The sequence below is a fragment of the Mustela nivalis genome, assembly GCF_964662115.1.
Source record: "Mustela nivalis genome assembly, chromosome: 9".
Taxonomy (NCBI): domain Eukaryota; kingdom Metazoa; phylum Chordata; class Mammalia; order Carnivora; family Mustelidae; genus Mustela; species Mustela nivalis.
The window spans coordinates 114,541,722-114,565,710 of record NC_139028.1 but is presented as its reverse complement, the minus strand read 5'-3'; the positions used below and the strand labels follow the sequence as shown (position 1 = coordinate 114,565,710).

The following is a 23,989-nucleotide window of genomic DNA, read 5'->3' as shown; positions in this document are numbered from 1 at the left end:
GCCCTAAACTCTTTGGCTTTTTTGTCCTACATCAATTTGGAAGTGCATCTTAGCTTCTAGGCTGTTTGCTCTAATTTGCAAATGACCTTAGGGCAAAAGCAGCCCCCAATGGGGGCTCAAGCATTCTGTGATTCCTGTTTTCTCCTATGTTGGCCCAGAAATTTCTCCCTACTCACTAGCTCTTAGATTCTTTTATGATGTTTTAATATTTCATACAGCATTTGTCCTCAATGGGAGGGTGAGTCTAAATTACCTACTTGGCCATTTTCAGAAACTGTAATCCTACCAGAGTTTTCTGTTAGTTCTCTTTCTCTTCACTAAAACATCACCTCTCTAGAGTCTCCTTGGGCTATAATATTTAAATAACTTCCCTATCATTATCTCTTTACCTGCTTTATCTTTACTATACTTATCACTACCTGACATCTATTTATTAAAATGTCCCACTAAGGGGCGCCTGGGTGGGTCAGTCAGTTAAGCAACTGCCTTTGGCTCAGGTCATGATCCTGGACCTCAGGATCAAGTCCCGCATCTGGCTCCCTGCTCAGTGGGGAGTCTGCTTCTCCCTCTGACCCTCCCCGCTCTTGTGCTCTCTCTCATTCTCTCTCTTTCAAATAAATAAAATAAAATAAAATAAAATAAAATGTCCCACTAAATGTAAAGTTCAAGAGGATAGAAAATGTGCCTTATTCCCTCTGGGGAATGGCATGGGGAGGAAGGAGAAATATTTATATTTTACTTTATCCTCTTCTATATGACCTAGATATTAAGGTTTTTAAAATCCAAAAGTCCATGCATAATCTTTATCACCATCCCGCTCCTTCCTCCTCCCTAATGATATTTTCAGCTAACATTTATTCCATGACCTTCGCCTTCTGCTGTTCTTATTCTTTATACTCTACTATATATAACTACATTTACTCATATAGCTTCAGTCATATAACAATAATACCTAATATTTATTGAACACTTATTAAATGTCAGGCAGAATGCTAGGAGCCTCACATAGATTACTATATTATCAGTCCAAAAACAAACAAATCACAAAAGAGTAACTATAACAACAACAAAACCTTTGCAAGGGGAAATAAATAAATCTACCAAGTAGTATTATCTCTGTTTTAAAGCTGATGAAATAAAAGTTTAGGTTGTTAAGTAAGCTGAATAAAGTCACAGCCAATTAGTGGTGAATCCAGCATTTACACTCTTGTGCCATGCTCTAACCACAGCACTATGCTACACTGAGTCCATGAAAGGAAATGTTGACGCTCAAAAATATATCTCTAAATCTGACCACTTCCAATTTCCAGACCAAAATTTCTATGTAGCTGCTTGTCATTTTCAAGGGACATCCTGCAGGAACCATAAACGTGTTTAAACCTCAGCTAATCTTCTTTACCTTCCAAATCTGCCATTTATGATTTGTTTCTAATTGACAGTATCATTATTCTATCAGCCATCTATGGAAATGTTTTTAACCCACTGAGCCACCCAGGTCCCCCACTATGGAAAATGTTTTTAAACAGCTTACTGAGTTTTAAAGATAACACATAACATACAGTTTACCCATTTAAAGTGCACAGTTAAATAGGTCGTAGTATATTTAAAAAATTGTGCAACCATCACCACCATCAATTTTAGACCATTTTTATCACCTCCTAAAAAAATCCCTCTCTATCCACTTTCTGTCTCTATAGATTTGCCTCTTTTGGATGTAGAAATCTGGACATCAACTTTGGCCATTCCCTGCCCCTAATCTCTCCCTACCCTAACAATGAATTGGTTGCCTCATTATGTTGATTACTTCCAATGATAAGTTTCTCTTTTCTACGCTCCTCACACTTTTAACTGAGGCAAGCATTATCTCTTGTTGAGGTCACTTATGAATTTACGTAATGTTTACTGAATTCTCTCTCCTATCCCACTGCATAATTGCTGCCTGAGACTCCTAAAACATCCAATGGTTTCCCACTATAAAGACAATGAAGTTTACACTCCTTAGTGTGACTCACAAGAGCCATGTTCAACTCCAACTACTTTCCCAGCCTCATCTCTCCTGCTTGCACCATTCATTCCATGCTTCATCATACTAAATTACATGACAAGCATGTGGCACATGTGTCACATTTTATAGTTTCCAGTTTTTGGAAAAATTCTCAAGCTTGGCTTTCATACTGGATTTTTATTTTTATACAAATCATACTGGCTTCTAGGCACAGAGTTTATATGCCAAGGATTTTTTTTTTTTAGAATTGAGATATAAAAATTCATTTTTGGGGGGGCACCTGGGTGGCTCAGTGGGTTAAAGCCTCTGCCTTTGGCTCGGGTTGTGATCCCAGGGTCCTAGGATCGAGCCCCACATCGGGCTCTCTGCTCAGCAGGGAGCCTGCTTCCTCCTCTCTTTGCCTGCCTCTCTGCCTACTTGTAATCTCTGTCTGTCAAATAAATAAATAAAATATTTTTAAAATTTTTCATTTTTTTCAGGGTGCTTGGGTGGCCTAGTCAATTAAGTGCCCAACTCTTGATTTCAGTGCAGGTCATGAGCTCAGGGTCATGGCACTGAGTCCCGCATTGGGTTCTATGCTCAACTCAGAGTCCGCTTGTCCTTCTTGCTCTGCTCCTACCCCTGCTCACTGTTTCTCTCGCTCTCTATAATAAATAAATAAATAAAATCTTAAAAAATCCATTTTTCAAGACAATGAATTTGAAGATTTTGATGGACTCTGTCATCAAAAGGATATGGAAACCGAAGAAATCCTATTCAGCTGGTTGGGAAAGACCTCTGGGCAGGGACACAGAGCAGCGGCTGGAGTCAGTGTCAGCTTTCCCAGCAAGCCCGTGCCAGCCATGTCATCAGGGATGAAAAGCATTACTGGATGTCCTAGGACAGGATGGATTCTGCTGCAGAGTAATTCAGCTGTAGCAAATTTTGGTTTACTGTGAAAAAACAGGTAAGACAAATTTAGCTTTTTTGATTCTTAAGTTTTTTGGTTTTTTGGCTGGCTCAGTTGGTAGAGTGTGCAACTCTTGATCTTGGGGTTGTGAGTTTGAGCCCCACGCCGGGTGTAGAGATTACCTAAAATAAAATCTTTAAACATAAATAAATAAAGTAGGCTCCACACCCAACAAAGACTTTCCTCTCTCTTTAAACTGATGAGGTCATCCAGGAAGATATGTCCACAAACACTGGCTCAGAGGCTTAAACTTTTTCAGAAAATCTGTGTTCATGAGCTGTCTACCTGTAAAGATTGTATGATAGCAGAGGACTACAAAAGAAAGTTAAGGTTGGGGGTTTTGTTTCCTGCACATATTAAAGAATTGTAATTCTGAATTGTAATTCTGATTAAGAGTAAAACTAAAAAGCCACGAGGAGTCTCTTCAAGCCTTAAGATCCTATGACTAACAGTGATGATTCAGGGCATACAAATGGATTTGAAAACTACTGAATAAAGAATTAATGAGTTGATCTTAGTAACAAATTAGTCTTGGGGCGCCTGGGTGGCTCAGTGGACTACGGCCTCTGCCTTCAGCTCAGGTCGTGATCTCAGGGTCCTGGGATGAGCCCCACATCGGGCTCTCTGCTCGGCAGGGAGCCTGCTTCCCTTTCTCTCTCTCTCTCTGCCTGCCTCTGCGCCCACTTGTGATCGCTGTCAAATAAATAAATAAAATCTTTTTAAAAATTAGTATTTTTCTTGCTATAATGCACATTCACTTTGGATTCTATGGTAAATGGACAGCACAGGAAGGCAAGGCAGAGGGTTCTATTCCATTTATTTATCATCTTCTCCATGGATTTTTTCGTCTTTCTTTCTTTCTTTCTTTCCTTCTTTCTTTCTTTTTTTTTTTTTGGTAATTTGAAGAAGGTAAAGGTAGAGAGAAAGAGGATTTCCAAACATATGCAAAATGCTGACGCACAAATAATAACATACAAAAAATTCCTTTCTATTCATAGTATCTTTCTATCCAAGAGTTCAGGTAACTATCTAAAAAGTCATTCCTCTCTTCTCATATGTAAATAAGAATGAAATTAGCAGGGTTTGTTTTGTTTCATTTACAGATGGGAAAGAGAAGGGACATGTCCTTGGGTCAATTAGAATATATTCAAGAAACCAGAAATAATAAATGTTTTCAATACCAATAGCTTCAAAATTCTACTTTCACTTTTCTGACAGAGAATCTGATACCTGGCCCTAAGAAATGACAAGTGAGGCTACTTTCAATTTCTACCCACATTCATACTCATAACAGGAGATTAAAATGTGGAGAGGGACCACAGTGCTTTTCCCCTTCACCTCACATAATGCCGACAGCTTATAACAAGAGCAATTCCATTCGACAGGTTCAAAGTGGGTTCATTCTTTGTCCTGCAAAGCAAAGAAAAATTAAGCCATATTTCAGGGATTCTAAAACCATTATTTACCTGATACAAATTCTGGCCCATGACTACCATCACCCCCAAAGATTACTAGAATTCAATAGCCGATTAACTAAGGGGAAAATGGCAATTTTTAAGATCACCCACTCAAGGGAGAGGAAAAGAAATGAAATGTTTAGATGAATCTACCTGCTCATTAAAAGCTAACATGAGAAAAGAAATTTATTCAATCTGAAAAAAAATAAAAGCTAACATAGAATAAGAAAATGTGGGGCTCTAAGAAAATTAGATTCAGGGTGAGTTTGGGTCAAGAAGTCAAACTGTGGGGCACCTATGTGGGTGATATAGCTGGCTGAGCATCCAACTCTTGATTCCGGCTAACGTCATGATCTCATGGTCATGAGATCAAGGCTTTCCTGGAGCCCCGCATCAGGCTCTGCACTCAAAATGGAGTCTACTTGGGTTTCTCTTACCCTCTGCCCCTCCCTCCCACACACAGGTGCATAGGCGCACTCTTTCTCTCTAAAATAAAAAAAATCCTAAAAAAAAAAAAAAAGTCAAATTGTGAAGCTACTAGAAACAATACAATAATGATGGAGAAAAACTATAAAGCCACAGGATAAGCTTAAGCCAGGATTTAAGGACTTACCCAAAGACTTCCACGGAAAGGACTCCATTCACCTTTACACTGAAATTAAATTTAATCTGCAAAGTAAATGGAGTATGAGATTTAACACAAACCAGGACAGAGATTAAAAACTTCCATACTTAATTCCCAAAGGGGAAGATATTCTTTATATCCACTTTTTTTTTTAACTTGTCCTTTCCCTGAACATAATATAATTAATACATTACCATTTATCTGTGCTCAAATTCTACATCTTAAATAAACTGAGTCCTAGACTTCAATTCCAAGTGGCCACAGATTATCACAACAATGAACCCACTTTGAACCTGTCAAAACTACCCTTTTTTCTCTTTTCTTTTCCCAATGTTATCTCTTCTCCCCTTTAAAGGACTTCAATTTTTCTCTTTATTCTTTCCACTGTTTTTATACATAGAACATTCCATGCTTTTTCCTTTGCTTTTTCTTCCCCTGCCCGTCTCTGACTTTTGTCCTCCCTGCAATTCACTTCACTGTTCTAATTATTTCCTTCCTTTGACATACATTTTTCTTTTCTGTGTAACGTAACGGGTAATCAAGAACTCTAGAGCCAGCCTGCCTGAATTCAAATCCCAGCTCTGCAAGTTACTTAACCTCTCTACCATAGTTTCCTCAGCTATAAAATGGGAATGGTGCTGATAAAACCTACTTCACAAGGGCTGCTGCATGGGGTGAGTGAGTGAGTGTGTGGAAAGCACTCAGAAATTGTGACTGGCATAATAAGCACTGAGCCCTGCTAAAGACAGAAAAAGTAGAAAGCTACCAAGAGAAGAAAAGGAGAAGTTAAAAAGCATACTTAATAGTGTGCATCCCTATAAACATACCTAACTATAGCTAATTATAAAAAATTATAGCTCTTGGGGCATCTGATTGGCTCAGTGGGTTAAGCCTCTGCTTTCGGCTCAGGTCATGATCCCGGGGTCCTAAGATCGAGCCCCACATCGGGCTCTCTACTCAGCGGGGAGCCTGCTTCCACCTCTCTCTCTGCCTATTTCTCTGCCTACTTGTCATCTCTGCCTGTCAAATAAATAAATCTTTTAAAAAAAATTATAGCTCTCCAAAGTTTGAAGTACTTTATCAGAATTTCCCGATTTGCTCTTCTGGTCACTTCGGAAAAGAAGATGGTCAGCCAGGTTCATTATCCAGATTTAATAGAAAAATGAAGCACATGGGGGGGGGGGAATGAATCTAAACTGATACAATAAAACAGTAAGGAAGTAAAAACAAGAACACAAGGAAAGCTCTATATCCAAGGGCTCTCAGCTATGTCACATGACCAACATCAACACTGTGTTAGGGACAAAGAAACCAAATCAATTCAATATTAAAAGTTGTAATCATTATCATGGAAAGAAAGTGGACCAACCATATAATTTCATCTCCTACAGAGTAGAGGTCTCCTAAAAATGAAAAGAGAAGCATCACTGTGCCAAAGAACAGCTTACCTTAGGGTGTACCATGACAATTTTATGTAAAAAATTCTTTATCACCAGACTATCTGTCATCAGAGTTCTGGGCTTTTCATCAACCTGCAACAACACAACAAAAACATCCACCACACATACACAAACCCAAGAGCACAAATAAATTAAATTATGTTATTTCTTGGGGCATCTGGGTGGTAGTCAGTTGAGCGTTTGACTTTTGGTTTCAGCTCAGGTCATGATCTGGGAGTGGTTAGGTCGAGCCCCACATTGGGCTCTGCGTGGAGTCCACTTAAGATTCTCCTTCCCTCTGCCCCTCCCTGCCTCTCTAAAATAAATAAATAAAGCTTTAATAAATCTTTAAATAAATGAATAGAGGTATTTCTTCCTATAAAGGTAACTTACCCCTCAGAAAGCTTTTCAGATATCCAAGGGGAAACACCTTTGGATCTAAGAACTGGACATAAAAGGCAACCTAATAGCTATCATTTCTTGAGCTAAACTATTTCATGGACCTTCTGGAGACACAATTTCAAAACCACCTTTTGGAACAAATTTAAAAGTAATTCAGGCTGGAACTAAGAAAAGTAACACTACCTTAGCTCTACCATCCTGATGTGAATTGATTTGTATTAAGAATGTAGTGAAAGGGGGTGCCTGGGTGGCTCAGTGGGTTAAAGCCTCTGCCTTCGGCTCAGGTCATGATCTCAGGGTCCTGGGATAAAGCCCCTCATTGGGCTCTCTTCTCAGCGGGCAGCCTGCTTCTCCCCACCTCTGTCTGCCTGTCTCTCTGCCTACTTGTGATCTCTATCTTAAAAAAAAAAAAAAAGAATGTAGTGAAAGGAGCAGACACTAAAAGGAACTATTTTTCAGCATCAATTCATTTATCTACTCATTTTTTTTTTTTTAAGGAAAAGCTGTAAAGCAAAAAGTTCACAAGTCAGAAGACTTGAGTTCTAGTACTAGCTCTTAATTGCTCTGAATTTTATTTACTAATCTGTAAAACAAGGATAAAAGTCATCCGTTCTAGGGGCATCTGGATGGCTTGGTTAAGTAGCTGGTTAAGCATCTGCCTTCAGCTCAAGTTATGATCTTAGGGTCCTGGGATGGAGCCCCACTTTGGGCTCCCTGATCAGTAGGGAGTCCGCTCCTCCCTTTCCCTCTGTGTCTGCCCATCGCTTGTGCTTTCTCTCTCTAAAATAAATAATCTTTAAAAAAAAATTACCCAATTCCACCTCACAGAACTGTTGTAAGGATCAAGTAATAATCTTTAAGTTATATATTATACATGGCAACAACAGTAGATATCACTTGTGGAATGCCTACTATGTAGCAAGCATTGTGCAGGTGTTCTACCTATATTACCTCACAAAAATCCTCAAGGCAGGTACTACTATCCTTTCTTTAGAGTTTTTTTTTTTAAAGTTCACTATTTATTTGACAGAGAGAGAGCACAAGAAGGCAGAGTGGCAGGCAGAGGGAGAGGGAGAAGCAGGTTCCCCACTAAGCAGGGAGCCCGATCAGGACTCAATCCCAGAACCCTGAGACCATGACCTGAGCTGAAGGCAGAGGCTTAACCCACTGAGCCACCCAGGCACCCCAGTAGGCTTTTTTTTTTTTTTAAGATTTTATTTATTTATTTGACACAGAGAGAGACAGCGAGAGAGGGAACACAAGCAGGGGGAATGTGAGAGGGAGAAGCAGGCTCCTTGCTGAGCAGGGAGCCCAATGTGGTACTTGATCCTAGGACCCTGAGACCATGACCTGAGCAAAAGGCAGATGCTTAATGACTGAGCCACCCAGGTGCCCCTAGATATATATATTTTTTAAAATGAGACCTAGAGGCACCTGGGTGGCTCATTGGGTTAAAGCCTCTGCCTTCAGCTCAGGTCATGATCCCAGCATCCTGGGACCAAGCCCCGCATCGGGCTCTCTGCTCAGCATGGAGCTTGCTTCCCTTCCTCTCTCTGCCTGTCTCTCTGCCTGCTTATGATCTCTGTCTGTCAAATAAATAAATAAAATCTTAAAAAAAAAAAAAGAGAGAGAGACCTAGAGAAGTTAAGCAACTTGCCTAAGGTTACCCAGCTTTTCAGTGATAGAGCCAGAATTTGACCCTAAGTTTGTCTATTACCAATTGTCCATGCTCTTTTCAATCAATATACCCAGATACCTCCCTATAAATATAATAAAATTTACAATTTAATGAGAGCTTTCTCCATTCCAGGAATGGAGCTAAAGTATCTTACTTCTATTACCTCACTTACCCCTCACAAAGCCTCGAGAGTTACATATAACCCACATTTTATGGATGAGAAAACAATAAGTCTCAAAGAGGTCAAATAATTTTCTCAAGGTTACCTAATCTGCCTCCAAAGCTTTAGTATTAACCACTTTCCTGTAATGATTCACTCCATTTAATACAATGTCCCTAAACCCAAAGTTAGAAGGAGTCTTTAGAAAATGGAGAGTCTAGGAAAATGAGAAGAAATAGAGTAAAAAATCAGTAAGTTCTTATTGGTGGATCAGAGAATATAGAGCCATGTAGTAGGTACATATTAAAGAAAAAAATGGTCCTAGACCTCAACATATAACATAATGATGAAGAAACAGAATAAATTTCTATAATACTTTTTGTAAATACATTGAAAATGAGAACGAGAAGTATGCAGTGAGTGGGGAAAATTAGAAAGATTATTATAGAATCATTACTAAAAATTATCAGAAAAGTAGATGGGAATGATTAAAAAATTCTGGAAACAGATCTAGGATTATTCCTGCATGTAAACAGTAGTGATTAAACAGTAACTGCAGAATACACATCATAGTCACATCCTTCATTTAAAAAATTTTACTACAGGGGCACCTGGGTGGCTCAGTGGGTTAAAGCCTCTGCCTTCAGCTCGGGTCATGATCTCAGGGTCCTGGGATTGAGCCCCACATCGGTCTCTCTGCTCAGCAGGGAGCCTGCTTCCCTCTCTCTCTGCCTGCCTCTCTGCTTACTTGTGATCTCTGTCTGTCAAATAAATAGATAAAATCTTTCAAAAAAATTTTTTACTACAGAGGTGCCTGGGTGGCTCAGTCGGTTAAATGCCTGACTCTTCATCTCAGGTCAGGTCTTGATCTCAGAGTTGTGAATTCAAGCCCAGTGTTGGGGTCCACACTGGGTGAGGAGCCTACTTTAAAAAAAAAAAAAAAAACTTTATTATAAGATGTTCAAATAGAAGAAAAGCATTGAGCTCTTCAAAGCATTTTCTGTACTTAGCACTTAGAAAACAACTTCTTGGAACAGTTTCAAACTTCTGTAGCCTTGGTTATTATAGGGTATATCACAGAAAGGGCTAATTAAATCTAGCAGTAAGGCAACCAAAAAAGTGAAAATTCCTTGAGTGGCTACCAGAGAGGGGCTACAATTAATAATGATGAGAGCTACCACTTACTGAACACCTGCTACATGCCAAACAGTTTATATGCAAGTAGGAAATATCCCCCATTTTATTTACGAGAATAATGAGACTAAATAAGTTGTTTAATTTTTTCCAAGGTAACACGTAGCTAGCTAAGTGTCAAAACTGGGATTCAAACCTAGATCTAACTTCAAAGCCCACATTCCATTATGTAATACTGTCTCTCCAAGACAGTTCATTATCTATGCATATAGCTTTCAGAATCAGATATTATGTAATCTATCATCACTTTTATGGAGTCTGACAGGCAATGCTTATGCAAACTACTGAACCACTCAAAACACTGAATGGAGTTTATGTAACCTGGGCCTACAGAGGTAAATAAAACAATATGAATTTGAAGAGTTCACAGTTAAGTAGAAGAGAAAGACAAATAAATAATGTATATGACAATGTGAAATGTTCTATGATTTACATATATTAAGAAATGCCAAAGAAAAACACAAGAAGAACTGGTATCTAATCTAGACTGAGAGGATAAAGTGACCTAATATCACGTCAGCAGAGGACAGCTAACACAAAGCAAATAGCTCCTTTTATAATCTACTCATAATTTATTGAGAGGGACTGAAAATGTATGTGTTGGGGGCGCCTGGGTGGCTCAGAGGGTTGGGCCTCTGCCTTCAGCTCAGGTCATGGTCTCAGGGTCCTGGGATTGAGCCCCACATCAGGCTCTCAGCTCAGCAGGGAGCCTGCTTCCCCCTCTGCCTGCCTCTCTGCCTACTTGTGATCTCTCTCTCTCTGTCAAATAAATAAATAAAATCTTTTCAAAAAGAAAATATATGTGTCTATGTCTACAAAGTCTTTTAAAGCCTTTTAGAGTTGGGTGTCAGAAACCCAGTACCCCAGCCTGACATACATATAGAAGCAGTGAATTTACTTAAGTGTTGTTAGGAAAACATAGATGCTGCCAGCCCTGGGCAGCAGCAAAGATTATTGAATCATATGTTCCAGCCTTCACCTTTAGACACAAATCTAATTATATCACAGATAATATCAAAGCTATTTTATAGTTTCAAACTGAACTCAGGTTGTCATAGGCCCTATATGACTGTCTAGAAGAAAGTAAATCTGTGCTTCTGTCTCATCCTGTCTCTAGTTAAATATGTATATAGAGAAATAGAGATAGATAAACATGAAGATATGTTTGAAATACACGTGTACCTCTACCAATTTTATCACTTAGTACCATAGCAGAAATAATATAAAAATGGATAAAGTTTTCAAGAAGATCTTGTAAAATCAAACTGTCTTTGGAGGGACATGTTACCAGCCGAATGGAACCCAAGATGCAGGACTGACTCAGCATAAACACAAGACCTTGCATCTCTCCTAAATGACATTCTCTTCAGTATTCCCTGGGATTGGCTCTCCTCACGTGCCCAGAGCAGTGGATCATTTATTACTGCTTTTTTTTAAATATAATTTTTTATTTTTTATAAACATATATTTTTATCCCCAGGGGTACAGGTCTGTGAATCACCAGGTTTACACACTTCACAGCACTCACCAAAGCACATACCCTCCCCAATGTCCATATTCCCACCCCCTTCTCCCAAACCCCCTCCCCCCAGCAACCCTCAGTTTGTTTTGTGAGATTAAGAGTCACTTATGGTTCATGGATGTCTCCATTCACTAGCTTCCACTGTGAACCTTGCTACCTGACTCTTCTCCCCGTTTGAGGTATATATGATGAATTTGTTCATATTCTCCCCCTACTTCTCTTCTCACTCTCTTCAAATATCTTTTAAATAACTGCACAGTACCAGAGACGATGAGATGTAATGGAACAAAAGCTTTCAGGGAACTCTTGTTCCTGCTCCTCTGAGGTCAGACTACTTTTTGCCACTTTTCATCCATTGCCAGCTGACTGCAGGCACTGAGCTCAGTGTCCTCAGCATTTTCAGCCTGCCATCAAGGGCGCCTGGGTAGCTCAGTGGGTTGAGCTTCTGCCTTCCTCTCAGGTCATGATCTCAGGGTCCTGGGATCGAGCCCGGCATCAGGCTCTCTGCTCAGCGGGGAGCCTGTTTCCCCCTCTCTCTCTGCCAGCCTCTCTCTCCCTACTTGTGATTTCTCTGTCAAAGAAATAAATAAGAATATTAAAAAAAAAAGAAAGAGCTGCCATCAACTGGGCTGACTTCCTCATCCAAGTTGATGGCTTAAGGAACAACTTAAGTCTCACAAATTCCTGACCTCTTCAACTCTAGTGACCTTGACATCCACGCATTTCCACCTATTTCCATGGCCTAGTTTGGAACTGTACTATTCTAAAAACCTGACACTGAAATGCCTCACTCTTGCGTGAAAAGATGCACACCAAGATGTTAACAGTGGCTACCACGATTAAGTCAAATTATCTGTGTTTTAAATGCTCTCTTTGATTTTCCTGAGGGAAACACTGCTTTTGCAATAAGGAAAAAAAAAATGAGACAAACTCCGTAAGTCTGAAGACAACTTCCTATTCTTTCAAGTCTCTGAATCCCTTATACCCAGAAAATCTTTTTTTTTTTTTAAGATTTTATTTATTTATTTGACAGAGATCACAAGTAGGCAGAGAGATAGGCACGGAGAGAGAGGAAGGGAAGCAGGCTCCCAGCCAAGCAAAGAGCCCGATGCAGGGCTTGATCCCAGCACCCGGGGATCATGACCTGAGCCGAAGGCAAAGGCTCTAACCCACTGAGCCACCCAGGTGTCCCCCCCAAGAAAATCTTTTGATACGTACATATGATACATATTACACTGTATTTGTAATTATTTGTTTGCTTGTTTATCTTTTCCTTTATCAAGTAATGTGTCTTGGGACTCTGTACCTTCAACATCTAGCACAGTGAGGCCAACTTGAGCAAACACAGGCTCCTGAATGAGTGAATAAATATTTAAACAGACCTGAATAAAATGAGTAAGACTTTGGTTCAAATTCTAATTCTGTCACTTAACTTTCGCATGACCTTGGGTAAATCAACTGAACTCTCTGAATCTCAGGGTTCTTGCATCTGTAAAATGGGGGGATAATCCCTGTTCTACCCACTTCACAAAACTGTCAGGAGGCTTAAATAATATATAAATGTTAGTTATAAAAATAATTGTTTGTTTAAACTGGTTAAAACACATGATCTCCTTTTCTAGAACTGCTTTCCTTGGTTCATTGAAATCAGCTTTTTTTATTGCTACTTGAAATTAATAGTTTCAGAGTCGACTAACCATTAATTGCTCCAGATTGTTTACCCATCATTCCCCTAAAGAAGATAAAGCACAGCCAGAGATATCTATTGTCGCAATACTGCACCCATTTCCTTTGAGAAGGAGCATATAATTGTCCAAAAAAAGAAAGGCTTCCCAAATGTTTCTTGGGAGAATATTTAAAGTACTCTAGTTCTGGGGCTCCTGAGTGGCTCAGTCAGTTAAGTAACTGCCTTTGGCTCAGGTCCTGATCTCAGACCCGTGGGATCAAGCCCTTCATTGGGCTCCCTGTTCGGGGGGGGGGCATTCTCCCTCTCCCTCTGCCCAATCCCGCATCCCCCCAACCCTGGCTTGTGCTTTGTCAAACCTCTCTCTCTTTTTTTAAAGATTTTATTTATTTGACAGAGAGAGGGCACAAGCAGGAGGAGCAGCAGAGGGAGAGGGAGAAGCAGGCTCTCTACTGAGCTAAAGGCAGATGCTTAACTGGCTGAGCCACCCAGGTGCCCCTAAATAAAGTCTTAAAAAAAAATTCTAATTCTTTATGACTCCACAAACTCAAAGGAAAGAAAGATAGGGGATCAGAGATTTGTTAAAGAGAATGGAGAACTCAACAGTCAACCTCATAAATCTGAGCTTCAAATAAATCAATAAAGATCTTTAAGCCAACTTAATAAAAATGTATCCAAATAGCATCTGCACTGAGAATCCATTTTTATTTTCTTTTTCAGGAGATCCAAATTCAAATAATGGCTTATTTCGGTGGCTCTCAAATTTATCTGCCCATTAGGAATCATCTGGGATTTTTTCCCATCTGGAATTTCAAAAATATTCCAAAGCCCAAGCTCCATCAGTATGGACTAAATTGTATCTCCCAAAATTCACACATTGAAGCCCAGCCCCCCATGTGACTATAGTTGGAGATAGAGCCTTAAAAACATAATTAAGGTTAAGTGAGGTCATAAACATGGAGCCCTAATGTGATAAGACAGGTGCCCTTACAGAAGAGAAAGACACAAGAGTATTCTCTCTTCACGTACAGAGGAAAGGCCATGTGAGGAAACAATGACTAGCCACTTTAATCTTAAACTTCTAGCCTCCAAAAGTATGAGGAAATAAGTCTCTATTTTTTAACCACCCAATCCGTAGTATTTTTTTTTAATGGCCAAATGAGCAAACTAACACTGCACCCTAGAACACTTAAATCACAGCCTCTTGGAGTGGGACACAAATACCAGTATTTTGGAAGCTACCAAGCATTTCAACATCTGCACGGAGAAGTCTGGGAACCAACGCCTTATTTCAGCTTGGAACTGTGATGGACCTAGGCTTTACTGGATTTGTAGAAAAATAAGAATTAAGACATCAGTAATTTATAGAACCACAACAAACTTGCCTCAAAAATCATCTGGAAGGGTGTTACCCCTGATACGTCCTGAGAATAGCTGGCTTCCTCTGAAGTCCAATTCAGTTTTGCAGAGAATCCAGGCAGTAGAGATTGTATTTCTGTGTGAGAAGAAATGGTGACAAAAAGAAAAAGCAGTTTGGAAAAGCACCAGAATTTCTGGAATTGTTTATTAAACTGATGAGCCAAGAAGGCATTTCCCTGATGAAAAGATTATCTGCAAAATTCAAAATATGACTGGAAATGGCTATGCATCAGCAAATTGCTTGAACATTTAGAATTACTTTATGGGGTTAAGACGTTTAATCTCATGTTTTCAATTTTTCACGTTTGCTAAATCAATTTGTATTTTCAGTTAATTTCCACAAGGTCATGTGCAAAGCCAGAAATCTTCAAAGCTGATAGCTCTAGCTTATATTCTTTTTTTTTTTTTAAGATTTTATTTATTTATTTGACAGAGAGACAGTGAGAAAGGGAACACAAGCAGGGGGAGTGAGAGGAGAAGCAGGCTTCCCAATGAGCAGGGAGCTCAATGCAGGGCTTGATCCCCGGGCCCTGGGATCATGACCTGAGCCTAAGACAGGCACTTAACAACTGAATCACCCAGGCACTCCTCTAGCTTATATTTTTGTATTTTTTTTTAATTTTTTTAAATTTTATTTATTTATTTATTTGAAAGACAGAGATCACAAGCAGGCAGAGAAGCAGGCAGAGAGAGAGAGTGGAGGAAGCAGGCTGTCTGCCGAGCAGAGAGCCCGATGCGGGGCTTGATCCCAGGACCCCGGGATCATGACCTGAGCTGAAGGCAGAGGCTTTAACCCACTGAGCCACCCAGGCACCCCATATTCTTGTATTTTTTAATAAATCAACTCATTATTAGCAGAGTTGCGCAGTGGAAGTGTGCTGGGCCCATAAATTAACTCATTATTTAATAAACTCAAACCCAGTTAGTGAGCTAATTAAGAACTGAAAGCAGAAAAATTCAAGAATGACGTCTCAAGCATTTATCTAATACAGTATTTTTTAAATTGTGTTATGTTAGTCACCATACAACACTTCATTAGTTTTTGATGAAGTGTTTCAAGATTTATTCTTTACATATAATACCCAGTGCTCCATGCAATCTGTGCCCTCCTTAATACCCACCACCAGGCTCACCCATCCTCTCATCCACCTCTTCTCTAAAACCCTCAGTTTGTTTCTCAGAGTCCACAGTCTCTCAAGGCTCATCTCCTCTTCCAATCCACCCCCCTTCACTTTTCCTTTCCTTCTCCTAATGCCTTCTATGTTATTCCTTATGTTTCACAAGTAAGTAAAACCATATGACAATTGACTTTCTCTGCTTGACTTATTTCACTCAGCATAATCTCCTCCAGTCCCACCCATGTTGATGCAAAAGTTGGGTATTCATCCCTTCTGATGGCTAAGTAATACTTCATTGTATATATAAACCATATCTTCTTAAGCCTACTCCATACACAAGAAGAGAAATAATTAAGATTAAAGCAGAGATCAATGAGTTAGAAACTAGAGATACAGTAGAACACATCAACGAAACTAGAAGCTGGTTCTTTGAAAGAATTAATAAGATTGATAAACCACTGGCCAGACTAATCCAAAAGAAAAAAGAAAGGATCGAAATTAACAAAAATTATGAATGAAAGGGGAGAGACCACAACCAACACAAAGGAAATAGAAATGATCATCAGAAATTATTATCAACAGCTATATGCCAATAAGTTAAGCAATCTAGAAGAAATGGATGCATTCCTGGAAACCTATAAGTTTCTAAGACTGAAACAGGAAGAAATTGACAACCTGAATAGACCAATAACTAGTAACAAGATTGAAGCAGTAATCAAAAACCTCTCAAAACACAAGAGTTAAGGATCTGCTAGATTCCCTGGGAAATTCTACCAAACAGTCAAAGAAGAAATAATACATATTCTCCTGAAGCTGTTTCAAAAAACAGAAACAGAAGAAAAACTTCCAGCCTCTTTCTACGAAGCCAGCATTACCTTGATCCCCAAACCAGGCAAAGACCCCCTCATAAAGGAGAATTTCAGACCAATATCCCTGATAAATATGGATGCCAAAATTCTCAACAAGATCCTAGTAATAGGATCCAACAGTACATTAAAAAGATTATCTACCATGACCAGGTGGGATTTATTCCTGGGATGCAAGGATGGTCCAACATTCACAAATCAATCAATGTGATAGAACAAATTAATAAGAAAAGAGGGAAGAACCACACGGTCCTCTCAATTAATGCAGAAAAAGCATTTGACAAACTACAGCATCCTTTCCTGATTAAAACTCTTCGGAGTATAGGGATAGAGGAACATTTCTCAACTTCATAAAATCCATCTGTGAAAAACCCACAGTGAATATCATGCTCAATGGGGAAAAGCTGAGAGCCTTCCCACTGAGATCAGGAACACAACAAGGATGCCCACTCTCACCACTATTGTTCAACATAGTACTAGAAGTCCTAGCAACAACAATTAGACAACAAAAAGAAATAAAATGTATTCAAATTGGCAAAGGAGAAGTCAAACTCTCTCTTTTCGCAGATGACATGACACTTTTTGTGGAAAACCCAAAGACTCCACCCCGAAATTACTAGAACTCATACAGCAATTCGTATTGTGGCAGGATACAAAATCAATGCACAGAAATCAGCTGCTTTCTTATATACTAACAATGAAAGTGTAGAAAGGGAAATTAGAGAATGGTTCCATTTACAATAGCATCAAAAATCATAAGATACCTTGGAATAAACCTAACCAAAGACATAAAGGATCCATACTCGAGGAACTATAGAACACTCATGAAAGAAATTGAAGAAGACAAAAAAAGATGGAAAAACATTCCATGTTCATGGATCAAAGAATAAACATAGTTAAAATGTCTATGCTGCCCAGAGCAATCTATACTTTCAATGCCATCCTGATCAAAACACCATCAGCATTTTTCAAAGCACTGGAACAAACAATCCTAAAATTTGTATGGGACCAGAAAAGACCCCGAATCACCAAGGAAATGTTGAAAAAGAAAAACAAACTAGGGGCATCACATTGCCTGATTTCAAGTTATATTAGAAAGCTGTGATCACCAAGACTGCATGGTACTGGCACAAAAACAGACACATAGACCAATGGAACAGAGTAGAGAGACCACATATGGACCCTCAACTCTGGTCAAATAATCTTCAACAAAGCAGGAAAAAAGACAGTCTCTTCAATAAATGGTGCTGGGAAAACTGGACAGCTGTGTAAAAAAGAATGAAACTCGACCATTCTCTTATACCATACATAAAGATAAACTCAGAATGGTTGAAAGTATGTTTGTTAACAACATACTGGGTTTGTGCCAGTCTCTAACGAAGTAAAGCAAATTCTTGCTAATTTAATTCATAAGTTAACCACTTGGAGTATTTACATATGTAGACTTAGAACTATCTTTCCACAAAGCACCAGCAGGTCCTGCATCATCAAAATTTGCATCAATGTTCTTCTTTTCTGTACCCTGGCACTCATACTATAAAGGAAAAAACCCCCAAATATCCCACACCCCTTATTGCCCTTCCACAGTACTATTATAATAAAGAACTACAGATGAATAAAAAATTATACAAGCTCTACCTTGTATATGAGGTTGACAATGCTGATATTATACAAGAATTCAACCTTAAAAACCTGATAACAAAATACATCCTAATAGTACAACTTTCTCCTACAGCATCATACTACACATCTAATAAAGCTTTAACCATCTCAAAAAGTATGAACATTATCAGGACCTGGCTATCAATCTTAATGGGTAGTATTTTTCTTGTCATTGTTTTTCAAATATAATTCAGTCATAAAGCATAGGATATTATAGTAGCAAGGTTATGCTACACTGAAATTTAGTGAACTTGGCACTGACCCAAGATGACTTGAATCAATCTTCAGTTTTAACACTGACCAACTTTCTGACCTTAGGTGACCCCCTTTTTTCACTGTAATTAAATTAAATTTAATTACACTGTAATTAAATCTACCTTGTCTTTGAAGTACCAATACAGTAAAGAACAGAGAAAAGTGCCTCTGCCTTTGGCTCAGGTCATGATCTCAGGTTCCTGGGATGAGCCCTGCATCCGTATCAGCAGGGAGCCTGCATCCCCCTCTCTGCCTACTTATGATCTCTACCTGTCAAATAAATAAATAAAATCTTTTTTAAAAAATTAAAAAAACAAACTAAGGACTCAAGAAATCATAACAATTCAAATAAAATATGTACTGATTTGAGGGAAATGAATTTCAATTGCCTCACTTCACACCCACACATAAATCAAAATCCAGATGGAGTGACTAGAGTTAAATGTGAAAACCAGAACAATAAAACTAATACTATTATAAATTATTATTATAAATAAAATTTATTATTATAAGTAAAGCTAATATTAATATTGAAATAAAACTTCTATTTCAAGATAAGTTGAGCATAAGTTAAAACTGCATCTTCCTATTCGAACACATAAAATGATAAAACAAATATTTTAAAGTTTTAAATTTAGAGCATATTTAATTAATATACAGTGTAATATTAGTCTCAGGTGTACAATAATAGTGATTCAACACTTCCATACATCACTCAATGCCTGTCACAAGTGCACTCCTTAATCCCCATCACCTATTAAAACAAGTATGTCTACAACTTAATACATAGTCGTGGTGAGAAAAAGAGAGAAATTTTTATAGACCAGAAATGGAAAGGTATATTTTCCTCATTTTCAGAAAGGAAAAAGAGAAAGAATCTACAACGGTAGGAAAGGACCAAAGATGCACACCATATGTGGGGCTTGGACTAGAGGGAAAAAATGGGGCTAATATTGCAACAGCCACAAGTTTAAGAACAAGATCCACACAGGCCAAGATCTGCACAGGCCACACATAGGGGATCTAAACAAGGAACCAAAATATGAACAACAGCCAGAGATTTGTCACCTGTCTACTAGAGAGTTGGTTAAAGTCAAGTGATGCTAGCAGCAGCATCAATGATGCAGATTGAGGGCCTTAACAGCTATGTAATAGAAGTGGAAACAAGACTCAGAATGATATAATCTATTAAGATGCTTTCTATAATCTATTAAGAGGCTTTCTATCTTGCCACTCAAGCAAAATTTAAACACACACACACACACACACACACACACACACACACACTCCTGCAAGATTAGGGCTCAGCAACAGAGAACCTCCTACTGGAAGCTTATCGATGCAGGACGTGTTCAAAACAAATAGATGATGGACAATTAACTCTTAACTAAAAATTACCAATGAACAAAGATCAATACCATGAAAAATGTGACACATATCAACTAGTAAAACTTATACATGAGGAAACAGAATTAACAAAAAAAATCTGAAAAGGAAACTATCAACAAACCAAAAGGCAACCTATTTTAACTAGAATTTAAATTTAAAAAAATAAAAATAAAATGGGCAACCTACCAAATGAAAGGAGATATGAGCAAATGATATGCCTGATAAGGGGCTGATATCCAAAATAAAGAATACCACCAAAACCTCACAAATAATCCAATTAAAAATGGGCAGATGATCTGAATAGACATTTCTCTAAAAAAAGACATACAGATGGCCATGAAAAGACACATGAACAACAGACACATGAAAAGATGTTCAGCATCACTAATCATCATGGAAATGCAAATCAAAACCAAAATAAGATATCACCTTATACTTTTGAATGGTTCAAATGAAAAATAAGAATTAATGTGGCAGGAATATGGACAAAAAGGAACTGTCATGCACTGTTTGTGGGAGAATAAATTGGTATATCCACTGTTGAAAACAGTATGGAGTTTCCTCAAAAAATTAAAAATAGAACTACCATATGATCCAATAATTCCACTCCTGGGCATTTACCACAAACAAAAAGGAAAAAACTAATTCAAAAAGACATATGCACCGCGGTGTTGACTGCAGCATTATTTACAATGGTCAAGATATGGAAGCAAACCAAGTGTCCACTGAAAGACAAATGAATAAGATGTGGTGTACACACACACAGGAATATTACACAGCTGTAAAAATTGGGTTCATTTGGGACCACATGGATGGTACTCTAAGTGAAATAAGTTAGACTGAGAAAGACAAATGCCATATAAGTTGCACTCATAACTGGAATCTAAAAAACAAAACAAATGAAAAAACAAGCAAACAAAAAGAATCAGACCTATAAATAACAGAGAACCAACTGATGGTTGTTAGAGGGGAGAGGGATAGGAGATGGGTAAAATGGGGAATGGGGAATAACAGTTATAGGCTTCTCATTATGGAATGAATAGGTTATGGGAATAAGAAGTATAGCGGGAATATAGTCAATGATGTTGTAATAGTGTTGTATGGTGACAGATGGTAGCTACACTTGTGTTGAGCATAGCATAACATATATAGATGTTGAATCACTATGCTGTATACCTGAAATTAATGTATCACTCTGTGTCAACTATACTAAAATAAAAATTTTTTTCAAAAAAGAATATATTGTCATTGATTAAACAGAAAATTTAAGGGAGGAAAACCCTGTTAAAAATCTTGGAAATTAAAGATACAGTATTTGAAATGAAAATGTTATGGAAAGCAGATTAGTAACTATAAAAGAACACATTTAAAAGAAGGTAGTACTTGAATCTTTCTTTTTTTTTTTAATTAAAATATAATGTATTATTTGTTTCAGGGGTACAGGTCTGTGATTCATCAGTCTTACACAATTCACAGCACTCGCCATGGCACAGACCCTCCCCAGTGTCCATCACTCAGCCGTCCTATCCCTCCTACCCCACTTCTGTCTAGCAACCCTCAGTTTGTTTCCTGAGATTGAGAGTCTCTTGGTTTGTCCCCCTCCCTGGTTTCATCTTGTTTCATTTTTTTCCTCCCTTCCCCTATGATCCTGTCTCGTTTCTCAAATTCTTTGTATCAGTGAGATCATATGATAATTATCTTTCTCTGACTGACTTATTTAACTTAGCATACTAGCCTCCAGTTCCATTCTACTTGACTCTTTCATAGCAGCATGATTCATAGTAGGAAAAGGTAAAAACAACCTGAGTGTCTATCAGAAATAAACAGATTAACAAAATATGTAATATCTTCAACCATAAAAAATAAATTAAGTTCTATTACATGCTATAACATGGATAAATCTGGAAAACATTATGTTATGCTTAATGAAAGAACCCAGACAAAGGGTACCTGGGTGGTGTAGTTGGTTAAGTGTCTGCCTTTGGCTTAGGTCTTGCTCCCAGGGTCCTGGGATCAAACCCAACATTGGGCTCCATGCTCAGGGAGATGCCTGCTTCTCCTTCTCCCTCTGCTCAGTTTGTTCTGCCCAGTTTGTTCTCTCTGGCTCTATCTCTTTGTCAAATAAGTAAATAAACAAATTTTAAGAAAGAAAAAGAGAGAGAGAAACTAGACACAAAAGTTTACATATTGTATTATATCATTTATATGAAATGTCCAAAATAGGCACATCCCTAAGGACATTGAAGATAGATTTTAAAAAGAAATACTAAAAATTTTCATTTAAAATATAGGTCCAGAATAAATAACTGAGAATTATAACAAAGACAGATGTAAGTTCTGTTTGAATAAATTTACCAAATGCCAAGCATGATAAATTTCTTTAAAAAAAAAAAGGCACAAAAAAATCACACAACTGAATATATCACATTGAAACCCAGAATAACAAAGATAAAGAGAAAACCCTAAACACTACAAAAGAGAAGGAAATCACCCAGATACATGTTAGACTTCCTATCGGCAATACTACATGCCAGAAAATAATTAAGTATTATTGTCAAAGACCAGAAAAAAACTAACTTGAATCTGGACTTTTAAGAGAATCAAACTGTCATTAAAGAATGAGCAGCTTTAAACATTATGTTCTACAAGCTCTTGGTGAAAGGACAAAATAAACTAAATAAACCAGCATGACCACTCAAAAATGATTCTAAATTTGCACTTTTTCGGGCACCTGGGTGGCTCAGGCTGTTAAGCATCTGCCTTCGACTAAGGTCATGATCCCAGGGTCCTGGAATGGAGCCCCACATCGGGATACCTGCTCAGTGGGGAGTCTGCTTCTTCCTCTCCCTCTGCCCGCCCCCTCCTGCTCATGTTTCCTCTTTCTCTCAAATAAACAAAATATTTAAAAATGTTTGCACCTTTTGCTAGGATACTGTGGGGATAAGAACAAAAGAATTATATCATCAACAATACCAAACTATCTCTTCACATAATTCTTCAACTGTTAAAGATGAAGTAGCAAAAGTTCAATCATGTGGCAATGGGAGTATACATCAGAACAATATACTGGAACTTCTCTATCCAACAATGATGAAATAACAGGTACCAAATCAGCCTTCCCACCAAAAGCTACGATAAAACATATGAATCAGTTGTTTTCAGGCTCTGGATAAGAGAGAGCACAAGACTGTTATCCCTGACAGAAGGGAAATTCCTGAGGTAAGCTTATGATTGCCCTGGATGTCTTCCTATGGAAATTTTCTTGTCCACTGAGCAGGGACCTAGAGCCCAAGCAGAATACAGCGGTTCCAGTAAGATGAGGAGACACAGAACAGAGTTCAGAATTGCCAAAGTACCTGGATTCTATAAGGCAGGGCACTGGAGGGGAGGGACCTATGAAGAAGTGGGTATTCAAAGTCTGTGTGAGAGCTCCCAATGAGTCCTTGGCCAAAAGGTGGGCTATTCATGTACCAGCGAGACTGTATAAAATTTCCCAGAGAACAGCTGCAATGGTGTTGAGAATGGAACAAGAATGGTCAAGCATTGCTAGAAAATGTTGGCTTTCAGGTCTAACCAGAATGGAGAGACCTTGATAAAACTGATGGTATCCAGCTAAGAGGTCAAAAAAGTAAGGCTTTAGTAGGGGGGAAAAAAAACCACTTTGTAGAGGAAATCTGTTCTTGATCTACCCTAAAAAACAAAACAAAACAAAACAGTCTCAACAAGATCCACAGAAAAGATAATTTGGATGTTGTGTGGTATCAAGTTAGAAGAGTTTATAAAATGACTTGGGTTTCTACATACCAACTCTATAAAATGTACAAAAACAAGCCAACACAGGGTTAAGGTGATTAGCCTGCTAGAACAAAAATTAACACTCCTTGGACATAAAACTGAATATAAAATATGAACATATTATCCAATATAAAATAATGATTTATGAGACATGCAAAGAAAAAAAAGGTAACTTATATGAAAAAAAGCCATAAAAAACCAAGCCTATAATAATTACTACATTTAGGAGAGACTTTAAAGCACAAACTATTATAAATATGTTCAAAGGCATAAAGGTAGTTTAAATTAGTCAACTGATAGGAAATATCAGCAGAAAAATGTACACTGTAAAAGAAGAACCAAAATGGAAATTCCACAACTGTAAAGTTCA

The 23,989-nt window shown here is 38.1% G+C and overlaps 1 protein-coding gene across 1 annotated transcript in view; it reads right to left on the bottom strand.

The window, feature by feature from the left end:
• Positions 1 to 23,989, bottom strand: part of TOP6BL (TOP6B like initiator of meiotic double strand breaks) — a 98,374-nt gene that overhangs the window by 36,170 nt on the left and 38,215 nt on the right. The window contains exons 4-8 of the mRNA XM_082748621.1: positions 14,501 to 14,610; positions 6,485 to 6,568; positions 5,025 to 5,080; positions 4,293 to 4,364; positions 2,748 to 2,937 (exon numbers count right to left, since the gene is read on the bottom strand). Coding sequence (XP_082604747.1) covers positions 2,748 to 2,937; positions 4,293 to 4,364; positions 5,025 to 5,080; positions 6,485 to 6,568; positions 14,501 to 14,610 — 512 coding nt within the window. The remainder of the gene's footprint in view (positions 1 to 2,747; positions 2,938 to 4,292; positions 4,365 to 5,024; positions 5,081 to 6,484; positions 6,569 to 14,500; positions 14,611 to 23,989) is intronic.